At 37.9% G+C, this 13,102-nt stretch overlaps 1 protein-coding gene across 12 annotated transcripts in view; it reads left to right on the forward strand.

The window, feature by feature from the left end:
• The window catches only part of DMD (dystrophin), a 995,174-nt gene that overhangs the window by 491,553 nt on the left and 490,519 nt on the right, over positions 1-13,102 (forward strand). For all 12 annotated transcript variants that reach the window (XR_008330242.1, XR_008330243.1, XR_008330241.1 and 9 more), the window contains 2 exons: positions 5,128-5,322; positions 12,175-12,347. Coding sequence is in view for 9 of the 12 variants with exons in the window: in XM_053386964.1 (XP_053242939.1) it covers positions 5,128-5,322; positions 12,175-12,347 (368 nt within the window). In the remaining 3 variants the exon portion in view is untranslated. The remainder of the gene's footprint in view (positions 1-5,127; positions 5,323-12,174; positions 12,348-13,102) is intronic.

The following is a 13,102-nucleotide window of genomic DNA, read 5'->3' on the forward strand; positions in this document are numbered from 1 at the left end:
ATTCTTTTACTTTTTTAAAAAAACAAGATTTAGATGGGGAGGGGGAATAAACTCTGAAAAATCTCCTCTGAAAAATTGATGTTTAAACAAATGCTTACGTTTCATTAAAAGTAAATGGAGACAAGCAAAATAACATGTTGCTGCAAAAAGGCAGATTAAAAAAAGTAATATATGAGAGAGAGAGAAAGAGAGAGTGTGTTGACTATGGGGGAAGGGCAGAGTTCTTACTAATACAGTGGTACCTCGGGTTAAGTACTTAATTCGTTCCAGAGGTCCATTCTTAACATGAAACTGTTATTAACCTGAAGCACCACTTTAGCTAACGGGACCTCCTGCTGCCTGCTGCCGCTGCGCCGCCAGAGCACGATTTCTGTTCTCATCCAGAAGCAAAAGTTATTAACCTGAAGCATTATTTCTGGGTTAGCGGAGTCTGTAACCTGAAGCGTATGTAACCTGAGGTACCACTGTCGTCTTTACGAATCCTTGACATGCACCTTTCTAGGATGATGCAGATACATTTCAATGTTCTGATGCTAAATACTGCATTACAAGTATCAGACAAAACTGCTTTGCAAATATTGGCTACAGCCTGTGGTTAGTGTGGAGGCAGCTTAAACACAAGTCCTTATTTAGGCAACATGGTGTGCCCTAGCCAGAAAAAGAATAAAGGAGCAAAGCAGTTACAATTTCCTCTTCAGGAGGTTGAATTCCCACACAGTCGTGGTAAGCCATAGTTTGGTTTATAAGGTCATGCAAACCAGGTCACTGTGTTGTATTTATTTCATAATTGTATAATGTTATGTGTTACTGTTTGAAAGCAATATCTTGCTAATTTACATGTAATGCCTGGAAAGTCCTCCTCTTGTACAATCTAATACAGTGTGAGTACTGAGGAAATAAAATGAATGCAAGGATAAAACTGGTTTTCTAAATAAAATGTGTTTTTCTATGTAATTGGAAATCAACTAATGTATCACATACAGGGCAACTTCTAGATTTACCGGTATGTTCATATAGTTACAAAGCCCTCATTTGAGTGAGGAAAAAAATCAATTTTGAAGGCAGATCCAGAGAGACCTATATATACCTCAAATCAGCTTTATGTTTTTCATAAAATTAATGCAAAATTTATATACATCCAATATGGAGCAAACCTTAGCTGTTCTGGAGACTGAGAATTTGTCTTCATTCAAGTGGGACAATCTCATAGTTCACTCTGGCATAGCAAGCAGTGCATGAAAAAGGCACTTACATCAAGCCTAAGTAAATATTGTAAATTCCCTGGAGAAGAATTTCTCTTTTGGTGTTAAGAAATCCAATATTTATTTAGTTTTTCATGCTGTTCCATACTACCTGAAATTAACACTTATTGTTTTAAGAATTTCAGGTACTATAGTTCTGGATGTATAGTTGACATGTTTTGGAGCCTTAAGGAAATATTCCTAAATTTGTGAAACTCTTCCTCAGATGTTGTCTGGCTCTCTTACACTTTTGAGACCAAAGACTCTCCTTCTCACAATACTGAGATGAAAGTAAACTATTACTTCTCCACAACCATCTTTGCATTTTCAGAATGAAGTTTGACCTTCCTTATTCTTTCCATAGGCCTCTCAATATTAGTTTGAGAGAATAAATCAGTTTAAAAAGATAAACTGAATATCAGCATCTGTGAAACAAGTATAAAAATTCTGCAGCTTGGGGCATCCCAAAAGTTAACAGGATTGAATCAATTGCTGCCATTCTGCTTTTACAACAGAATTCCACTTGTACAATGGAAACACCTGCCCTTATCCCCTTCAGTCTCCTGCACACCCTGAAAATCTGCTCCAGAACATTGGAGGATGATTGAAAAGAGGAGAGGAGAGGAAAGTTCTGTTGTGTGAGTGGAATGCTGCTCATACAGCATTGGATACAATCACATATACATAATAATACTGTGCTATAGCGTCCTGCATTTTCTCAGAGCCAGCTCCTTTGTTACACATATATGGAAAAGAGAAGCACTCTTCAGGTAGCTGAGCATGTGGATACCCCCTCTCATGAGACCTGTGGGCTCTGATGGTTACCTGGTGCTCATAGATCTCACAGGTAAGACTGTTCAGTCGTACTTTATATAATACAGTCTAAAAGGGGGAAGTAACCCAAGCAATTTGTGCTTCTTCTTCAGTTATATGCCATTTTTGAGCTGGCGCTATGTAGTTTTTGATACAGGGAAAACAAGGAGATATAGACAGAACTGTGTCTCATAAGATATGTTGATGTAAGCCTGCAGTTAGTAATGTACAACACAGCAGTGGTTAAAAAACAGAGTGCTATTAGTGTTAAATGAGGGCAGTCAAAAAGATTATGCATATTCGAAATTATGATGAGAGAATACAGTATGCTTTGTACAATTTTTAAACAATAAATATTAATTGATATTTTCACTTTTCGAAGTGGCTCGGTTATAGTACTTTCAGATGTACCAATAGATTTATCAACATTCTGAAAATATTTCCATCTGGATGTAAAAAGCAAAAGTAGTTGTGTTGGTACATAAGAAAAATCCCCACCATCCATACTTGGGCAATACCTTTATTAGGACTAACCAAAATGTCCTTAAATCAGGGCAAGCTTGACATTTTTGGTTGATCCTAATAAAGGTATTGCCCAACCATGAATTTTGGGCTATATTGATATGTACATAATATCCCTGAGATTTATCTCAACACTTTGCAAAGTCTGCTATTCAGAAGAGAGTTTAGTTGATCAGAAAGATGTAATTAAACTTGCACAATGCACCCCTCTATAGCTTTTATACTGAAAATACTATTCCAATATGTTAGCATCTTGATGCAGACCGTGATAGCCAAAGCTTAAAATACTGGGAATCTGCCTTGCATAGCACATTCATCCAATTTAAGATGACATGATTTAAGCAACTTCTAGAACGAGCATATGCTTATTTGGCTATCTGAATCTTCTTGCTTCCCTAGAAAGAGTTATGTGGGGTCCACCTTGGGATTTTGTAGAATACTTGCCCTAAGGCTATTGTACTAATTTCAACAACTTAAAGTCGAGCTTGTTCTCTTAGACAATGGTTTATCTATTGGGTAGTGGAATGGTGCCAATTTTTGCCCTTTGTTCACCACCATTTTTGTATGGAAGTGAGAGCTGGACCATAAAGAAGGCTGATCGCCGAATAATTGATGCTTTTGAATTATGGTGCTGGAGGAGACTCTTGAGAGTCCCATGGACTGCAAGAAGATCAAACCTATCCATTTTTAAGGAAATCAACCCTGAGTGCTCACTGGAAGGACAGACCATGAAGCTGAGGCTCCAATACTTTGGCCACCTCATGAGAAGAGAAGACTCCCTGGAAAAGACCCTGATGTTGGGAAAGATTGAGGGCACAAAAAGAAGGGGACGACAGAAGATGAGATGGTTGGATAGTGTTCTCAAAGCTACCAGCATGAGTTTGACCAAACTGCGGGAGGCAGTGGAAGACAGGAGTGCCTGGCGTGCTCTGGTCCATGGGGTCACGAAGAGTCGGACACGAATAAACAACTAAACAACACACCACCCTTTTTAACATGCATTATTTTCCCATTGCATCCTTACAGTACCAGCTCAAGACATTTTGTTGCCTGACTCAATTCAAATGTGGTCTTGGCTAAATCCAGTACCTTACTTTACAATTCAGACAATAATTTCTGTCTCTAACTCCTGCACTCATTGCACAGCCTAAATTTGACTTCATTGGCAGAACCAGCATTCCTACCCAGTCTCAGTGTTACCAATGATCCAGTTTATTGAATAATAATAAATTGCATATGCTCCTAAAATCACTTTGAAGTTTCTGATTTACATTCAGGAGATGAAGGACTTCAGAGGAGTGAACAATGGAGTGGTGTTCTCTGTGTTGTGGTGGTGGGATGTGTGTGTGAGTCATGTATATGAGCTGAAAATTGGGAGTGGAGTAGAGCATCCTTACACATCTGCTAACCCAGTGTTTCCAAAGTCAGTAGGGACACAAGTATCAACCAGTTCTCAAATGGTAAAATGAGAGTGCTAGGATTCACTACTAGAAACTATGCATCTGATGTTCATGGGGAATGGACTGTTACAGCATTATAACAAGAGGTACATAGGAAAACTGCCGTCTAATGCATGATAAGAGACCCAATCCAATTTCTACATCCTGGCACTAGTTACTAAAACAGATTATGTTGCCTAACAAATGGCAACAGACCTGGTTGGAAGTATGCACACTCGTGATTCCCCATCACTCCCTACTTTCCTGGTTTATATTGTCATCTACTGTACACACCTAAAGGACCAAACAGAAACGGTGTAAGATTATACGAAATAATGGCACAAGCGCATGGCTTAGCTGACCTTACCCTTGCCAACTGTTGCAGTTTTTTGTGTGTCCCCCACCTTATTATTTCCCTTTCCCTTTTTGCACTTTGACATGATGTTTGTAGCTGGCATTGTATTGTTATCAATATCTTAAGAAAAATTATTGAAACATCAACAATGGGGTAAAGAGAGATGTGTGAACCAGTCTTTAATGTGTGGTCAGTGTGTACAATTCAGTCCGTAGTTAAAATTTAGCAAAAAATTAAAAGAATCTTAATCGTTAACACAAGTTAATTTTTGAATTCCAGGTGAAAATCTTGAAATATAAACTCAGATTTTGGAACTAGAGCTAATCATTGTGCTGAAAAACTTGGCACATCTACGTAGCACTTTCAGGAGAGCTTTCCATGTTAGGATTTCCCATCTAGCTTGTATGTTCTTTATTTATAGATTTATATGACTATGTATGCTGCTAGGAAAAGTCTGCAGAAGCCCCATACGCACCTACTCCTCTCACCTTTCATGGTCTCAGAACCATAGTCATTAATGTCCCATAGTTAGCCATCATAGTTAGCCAGATTTACATTTTTGGAGAAGTAAGATAAAAATGCCCTACTATATGAAGCATTAAATATCACAATCAAATGAATTAGCAGGATATGTTTATTATTGTTGTATAATTTGAGGTGGGGTGCTACAAAATGATACACTGTTTATTACTATTTTTTAAGTGCAGTGACCATTTTTTGAAACTAAAGGAAAAATTCTGTTGTATATCTATACCAGCAAACAGTTCGTGAGGAGACAACTGTTGTGATGACTGAAGGTATGACTGTGGAAACCTCTTATGTGCCTTCTGCATACCTGGCAGAAATCCTTCGGCTTCTGCAAGCTTTGTCTGATGTTGAAGACCTCCTTAATTCTCCCAGTCTGCAGGGGAAGGACTGTGAGGATCTCGTCAGACAAGAAGAGTGCCTCATGGTAAGACTCAAACAATTTGAATAATTTGAATAATAATTTGAAGGTAATGTACCATTGCACAGTGATATAGTTCACAAAAGCTTATACCATAAGGTGCCAGAAGACTCTGTTGCTTCTCCTTTGGTCAGTTTTTTTCTTTAATTTTCTCTCTTGGCATTAAAAAAAACACCAAAAACCAATTTCCTAAACTAGGTTGCAGTCCTAACTCCACTTACCTGAGAGTTAACACCATTAAAAGGGCTTAGTCCCAGGTAAATGGGGTTAGGAAATACAGGCCATATCTAACGCAACAGCTCTGCTAGTGCAAGGGACTCCCATATGAGCAACAGAACTTACTCTCCTGTCCCCATCATTTTTCTATGCCCTTAACATCAGCTTTGGATGGTTGGCGGACCACCGTAGGAGATTTTGGGGCACACGGGAAGAGGACAGCAAACCTTACTAGTTCAGCATGAGATACACACTGACTTAAAAAATGAAATTTAAACAAAAGCTAGAAAGAGGACAAATGTACAGAAACAACTACGCAAAGCAGTGGCAACAAAACGTCTTTAGGCAATTTTAAAGGTTTTTTTTATTAGTAATAAAAAAGAAAATATATAAATGTCAACGTAACAGTAGTGTATATATCCTTAAAGAAATGATAAACAATACAGTACAAAGTTATTTGGTATTAATTAAATCAGTCCATAATCATTTTATTTTATGTTGCTCCTAATATATTATTCAATATTTTCTTGAATCTTATGCCCAGATTACTTTTTAAAGTGTATCATGACATTGTTGTTACTATTATTCACTAAAAAACAATTACTCTTGCTGATGAGGTTAGATTATGCAAAAATTAAACATAAAAATTACAGACCGATATCACTTCTTAACAACGATTACAAAATATTTGCTGAGATAATGGCAAACAGACTTAAGAATTATCTAAAAAATGCAATACATACGGATCAAGCTGGATTCCTTCCTAATAGACAATTAAAAGACAATGTTAGGCATATAATAAATATCATCGAATACTTGGAAAAGAAGAACGAAATTCCTGCAGCATTGATTTTTATTGATGCAGAAAAAGCATTCGATAATGTATCATGGCGATTCCTATTAAAGTGTATGGAGACAGCAGGGATAGAAGGTGCTTTCATGGAGGGAATCAAAGCAATTTATTCAAATCAAAGAGCCAAACTGATTATTAATAACAACTTATCTGACACATTCGAAATTTCAAAGGGTACGAGACAAGGCTGCCCCTTGTCACTGCTTCTTTTCATAATGGTGTTGGAAGTAATTGCAAATAAGATAAGGAAAACATCTGAGATATGAGGAATTAGAATTGGGGTGAAAGAATTCAAACTGAAAGCATACGCGGATGACCTGGCAATGTCAGTTGAGGACCCGATACAGAGTACTGACAAAGTTCTGGTACTTCTAGAGGAATTTGGGAAAGTAGCGGGCTTCAAGTTAAATAAAACTAAAACTAAAATGATGGTTAAGAATATGGGAGAAGATCTAAGGAGGCAGCTAGAACTCCAATCGGGAATCAAAGAAGCAAAAAAGATAAAATATCTAGGAGTGTGGCTAACGATGAAAAATATAAACTTAATGGCTGGTAACTATACAAACACCTGGAAGGAAATCCAAAAGGAACGAGATACTTGGAATAGGATAAAACTCTCCTGGTCAGGCAGAATGGCTGCAACCAAGATGTGTATACTACCGAAACTTTTATTTTTATTCCAAAATGTCCCAGTGATTAGAGGAAGTGCAATATTTAAAAATTGGCAAAAAATTCTCTCTAAATTTATATGGCAAGGTAAAAGACCGAGAATTAGATTTAAACTGTTAACGGACAGAAAAGACAGAGGAGGATTCTCGGTCCCAAATCTGAGACTGTATTATGAAGCCTCGTGCCTTTGTTGGCTTAGAGAATGGGTCACTTTAAAAAACACAGATCTGCTAGATTTAGAAGGCTTCGATTTAAGATTTGGTTGGCATCCTTATCTCTGGCAGAATAAGGAAAAGGTGCATAAAGGCTTCTCAAACCACATTATCAGAGGAACATTGTTAGAAGCGTGGGAAAAGAATAAAAAACTACTGGAAAAAAATACCCCCTGGTGGCTATCCCCTATTGACATATTAACTACCAAAAAAACAAACATGGAAGGTGAGAGATTGACCTATGAAGACCTCCTGGAAAGATCGGAAAGAGGATGGAAAATTAGATCTTATGAAGAGTTAAAAAGCAAATTAACAGGTTGGCTGCAGTATCATCAAATTAATGCCTTATGGAAGGAAGATAAAAAGATTGGAATGAATGAGAGAAAATCAAAGTTCCAGGTAGAGATAATAGAAAGTAAAAATAAACTGCTATCTAAAATGTATAATCAGCTATTAGATTGGGACACCAAGGACGAAGAGGTTAAAGAGGTTATGGTAAAATGGGCAATAGACATTGGATATAATTTGGATTTTGAAAAATGGACGAAGTTGTGGACTAAAGGAATGAAATTTACAGCCTGTACTGCCCTCAGAGAAAATATGGAAAAGATGATGTATCGTTGGTACATCACCCCTGTGAAATTGCAAAAAATGTATAAGACTGGCGACAAAAGGTGTTGGAAGTGTAAATCTAAAGAGGGAAGCTTCTACCACATGTGGTGGAAATGTGAAGAAGTTAAAAAAAATTGGGACTCCATCTACAACGAACTAAAGAAAATACTTAAATACACCTTTGTCAAAAAGCCCAAAGCCTGCCTTCTGGGAATGATCGGAGAGGAGATTAAGAAAGAAGATTATATAATGTTTCAATATGCAACTGTAGCTGCCAGGATTCTGTTAGCACAAAATTGGAAAACCCCAAATACCCCGACCGTTAAAGATTGGCAAATTAAATTATTTGAGTATATGGATCTGGCAAAAATGACGCAGAACATTAGACAGCAAAAAGGTACAAGGTTTATCGACAATTGGTCTAAATTCATAACATATATGGAAACAAATTCTAGAGATATAAAAATCACAGTTGGTTTAATATAACCCTTGCGATGTGTTTACGTTAAAAAATGAAAAACTGCAGAATGGATTTAATATTCACATAACCCAAAACCAAGATGGAGGGAAGTCAAACGTTATTTATTGTTAATTAATGTTTGTTTTTTGGTTGGTTTAGGTGTTTTGTTTTGGTTGATGTTTTCTTTTCTTTTTTTGGTATGTGTTGGCTATTTTTCTTTTTCTCTCTTTGCTGTTGTTTGGTTATAGAAAATGAATAAAAAGAAGTTTAAAAAAAAAGATTATGCAAAAATTAGATATTATATAAATTACTGTTATTTGGTCCTTTACTGTTATGTGTTTTCCATGTTGTCAACTGTATTGGTCAGAGAATCAATGGCCCAGCAAAAGGATTAGTAGCAGATGAATGGATCCCAATTAGTACTCTTTAATGTCACACATTTGTGCATCTTAGTATGAATTATTTCCATAACCAATCACTTGTTATTCCACATGTATTTGATATTATTGTAGCTGACACCAACTTTAATGATACTGATTAACATGGTTACAAGTAACTATTGCTGTAGGTTTAATTTAACTGAACTATTAAAATGTCAAGAGATGGTAGTTGTGGGCACAGTTCCATCTTCCTCCGAAATAAATCTATCACAGTAGCCAAATAGATCTTACAGATTCATATGCTTTCGTAAGGGATATAGTTTTGATCTGAGCTTCGTAATGAATGAATATTTATTTCCTGGTAAAATCATTCATCATTGTCATTATCCTGGAATAAAAATAGAAACATGGCACATAAATTGTATAGCTGCTGGTTGGAGAAGGTTTAAAATTAAATTGTGGTTGATTTTTTATCCCTAGTAGATTCACATGAATCAAATTTCAAGACAGTAGTAGTTGGAAGTATGTTTTAAAGTCTTTTGTTAACTGTTTTTTGATAGCATGTTTAATTAATACCCTTTTATGGGAAACTGAAACTGGTCCCGAGTTAAATAGTCTCATCAATAGCCATCAGTTGCAGCCAAGGTTATGGAATCAGCTTAGGGACCCTGGTTTCCATAGAACCCAATACATGGCCCTATGAGGACTAAGTTTTAGGTTGTCTGCAAATGGGATTTTGCTGATCAACCACTGAATCTGCAGCCCTGTTGTTCACAGTAGTGGAAGGTGACAGAGGCAGACTGATCAGGCCCAATGTCATCATGTAGCCAACTGGGGATCCCGAAAATTCTGGAGTCCCACCCTCTCTCTGCTCTCAGAATGCCCTGATTTGGGACTTTCCTCTGGAATGAATACCGCCAGTGAGCTACCTGCCTTCCCACACATTTGGTGGCTGGCAAGAGGCTAATTGAGTCTTAAAGAGCTGGGCAAGGGACATCTCCACCTAATCTCTCCTGCACTGTGTAAGGGGTTTTTGGATTGTTCTGCTCGTTAAGTGAGAACATAAACCAAGCGGGCAAAAATAATGGGAGTAGCCTTTCCATCCTTATAAAAATACACAGTATATTGCTATGGTATATATCAGAGGCGGATTTAGGGGAGTGTGACTGGTTTGGTCACACTGGACAACTGTGATGGAAGAATGGAAGGCGAGAGACAGGGGTGCTGAATTTGGGCATTGCACAGGCTGCTGATGAAATTTGAGACCCCTTGGTCTGCCACTGTGTGTGTGTGTGTGTGTGTGTGTGTGTGTGTGAGAGAGAGAGAGAGAGAGAGAGAGAGAGAGAGATCCAGAATCTTCTTCCTGAAAGAACCAGCCATCAGTCTTCATGTTCCCCAGTAGTGTAGTGTTAACACTGTGTTCTTCCTATGATTTGCTCATTGTTTTCCTGTGCGTTATATCCTCATAACAACACTGTGACATATGTTAGACTGAAAAATAGTGAGTTGCATGCAAAAGGTACATTCCTCTGACAGTGACTGGCCTAAGTGATCATTCAGTAAGTTTCATCAGTGAATAGTGAACCTAGGCTACTCAATTCTAGTAGAACATTTCTAGGCTGGTGGTTTACGCAATCATTGATAAATCAGGCCAGGAATACGTTAATAAATGTTGTTTTCCATAAGGATTATTTCTGACAGCACATAGCATTTGTAGGTGAATAGAAATCTCCACTAAAAATGTCAATTCCAGATAATTATAACCCTTTGTCTCTGCCTTGGCTGTGATTTTTGTCCTTATCCCCAAAGATTATATATGTAAATCCACCAGTTCTCCTTACGAATCCTCACCATTTCTGTTTATGCTAGATATTCATTAATCACGCTAAACCTTTCATTCTCCCAGCAAGAATGCATACATAATCCTCTTTAAATGTGCTGGATTTATGAAAGTTGTAGCAAATATTATGATTCATAGTTCTAGTACATATTTAAGACTGTGATTAAGTAGTGGATCTTTTTCTCTCATTCATGAATGGTACAAGCTGTGCTTCTCTCATTTATGATATCAATATAAAAACTGAAATATGATTACAGATTTGGTATTCATTCCAGAACAATGCCTCATCCTGTAGATATTTTGTTTTCTAAAAATATATTTGCATTTTTGTAAAAGAAATGCACATCTGGATTCTATCAAATAAGCCTAGGAAAGAACTGAGGAACTCAATTTTAGAAATGAAGTCTAAATGGTAAAGTTTAAAATAGCCCTTCCCCGTAGCTGAGCAAAACCCAATTAACCACAATCCATAGAACCAATGTGAATGAATACACTTTCCAACCTGATTTGGATGCTTGGCACACAAATTTCTGAAAAGTCAAATTACTAGAGAATGTTGTTCTTAACTGTCAAAGAGAGGCAAATTTTAGAAAACAAAAATAAATGGCCATCAAAATTCCTTTGATTTGATTTCACTTTCAAGAGCAATGAAATTGATACAGTTCCCAAGTGTTATTGCCACTTCATCTGCTAATGGGCTTCTCTAAGCCTTTTTTTCTTCATTCTTAAAATGAAATCAGAATGCACTTTTCCTAGCCAGTTTACAATCACACTGATGGCATCTAAGGCATATTTCTGCTCTTCAAATACATGCCTGCCTGAGGAGAGCCAGTGCCCGCAGTGCCAGTGACTGGCCACTGAGGGTGGGAGGAGAAGGAGGAGAGGAGGAGGAGTTTGGATTTGATATCCCACTTTATCACTACCCGAAGGAGTCTCAAAGCGGGTAACATTCTCCTTTCCCTTACTCCCCCACAACAAACACTCTGTGAGGTGAGTGGGGCTGAGAGACTTCAGAGAAGTGTGACTAGCCCAAGGTCACCCAGCAGCTGCATGTGGAGGAGCGGAGACGCGAACCCGGTTCCCCAGATTACAAATCTACCGCTCTTAACCACTACACCACACGAGTTCTCCCACTGAGGGTGGGAGCTGAGAAGGGCACCCAGCAGAACTGGTGCCAGGATGGGGGCACGGATAGTGGCAGGGAGAAGGTGCCTCCTGCCCCATTGGTCAATCAAAGGCTGCCTTCCCTTGTCTGACACACACTCACACACAGAACGTTAAACAAGCCTTTTCTCCTTTGCCTCTTATATTGGACCTTTCCACTAAACCTCTCCACCAAAACTCCCCTCACTTTTCTTTTACTCCCCAAGTCCATTAATTCCCTCACACACACACTCCAGGGCTATAACTCCCTCACACTACATCCCTAGTATCTTCTTTGCATTACTACTCACAGCTTCACCTCTCATACAATCTCAGGCCTATATTCATTATTCAATCAAGAGCTAGAAGTATTATACATCTGCTACATATTTTAGACAAAAGCTTGCTGCTTCTTTTCAATTGTGTCTGATATTCTCTTTTCATCTTTTGTGTTGCTTAACATGGCATTGCAGAAAATTAAAGACAGCCTAGGGAGATACTCAGGACAGATTGAAGTTATTCGCAATAAGAAGACTGCAGTTTTAAAAAGTGCCACACCTGGAGAAGCTGGAAGGATACAGGAAAAGCTGACACAGCTTACTTACCAGTGGGAAAAAGTTAACAAGATGTATCAGGACCGACAAACGTAAGTAGCTTATTTACAGTTGTTCATTATCTTAACAAGCCTCATTAGTATTTGGCTTACATTGTGTAGTGGCACCTTTGAATATTCTCTGTGGAAAATATTTTGCTGATTTTGGATTGATTCTGTCTTAATATGTGGATGGTCTTGGTATTTCTCTGTGGATAATGTATTCATACAATCATTTGACTAAAACTAGATTAATGCACCTCACTGTTTGTATTATTGCAACCAAGCTAATATAGATATCTTCCTCAATAAAGAGGCTATTGTTTTTCTTACTTTTTGGGATGATAGAATAATAAGGGGGGGAAAGGAGGAGTGGGTTTGGAAAAGTAGTTCGGGTCTAGCTGTCACTCTTAAGACATAGCAGTTTCTTTTGTGATAGAAGCCACTGTGTACCTGTAATTATTTAATTATAAATGGTGCTTTTGGAAGCACTCTATAAAATATGCACAGATTGTTGCAATCATAGTGAGTTTTGGTGGAAGGAGTTGGGTGAAAAGAAGGCTGTATCTTTATAGAGATTAATCATGACAGCAAATAGTTTGGCAATGTATCATGAGGAACTTGAGAACGGTATTGAGGAAGTCCAGTGATAACCCAGGGCCAACCGCAAGGTAAAACATTGAGGCAGAAGAAAGCAGAGGCCAGTGCAGTTTAGCCATTGTTGCCTTTAAGCCACCATTGCTTTCTAAGTATAACACTGGGAAGTGCACTGAACCTCAAGGTTTCTTCATGAAGCCCTGCCTAGTTTA

The sequence above is a fragment of the Podarcis raffonei genome, chromosome 4 (assembly GCF_027172205.1).
Source record: "Podarcis raffonei isolate rPodRaf1 chromosome 4, rPodRaf1.pri, whole genome shotgun sequence".
Lineage (NCBI taxonomy): Eukaryota > Metazoa > Chordata > Lepidosauria > Squamata > Lacertidae > Podarcis > Podarcis raffonei.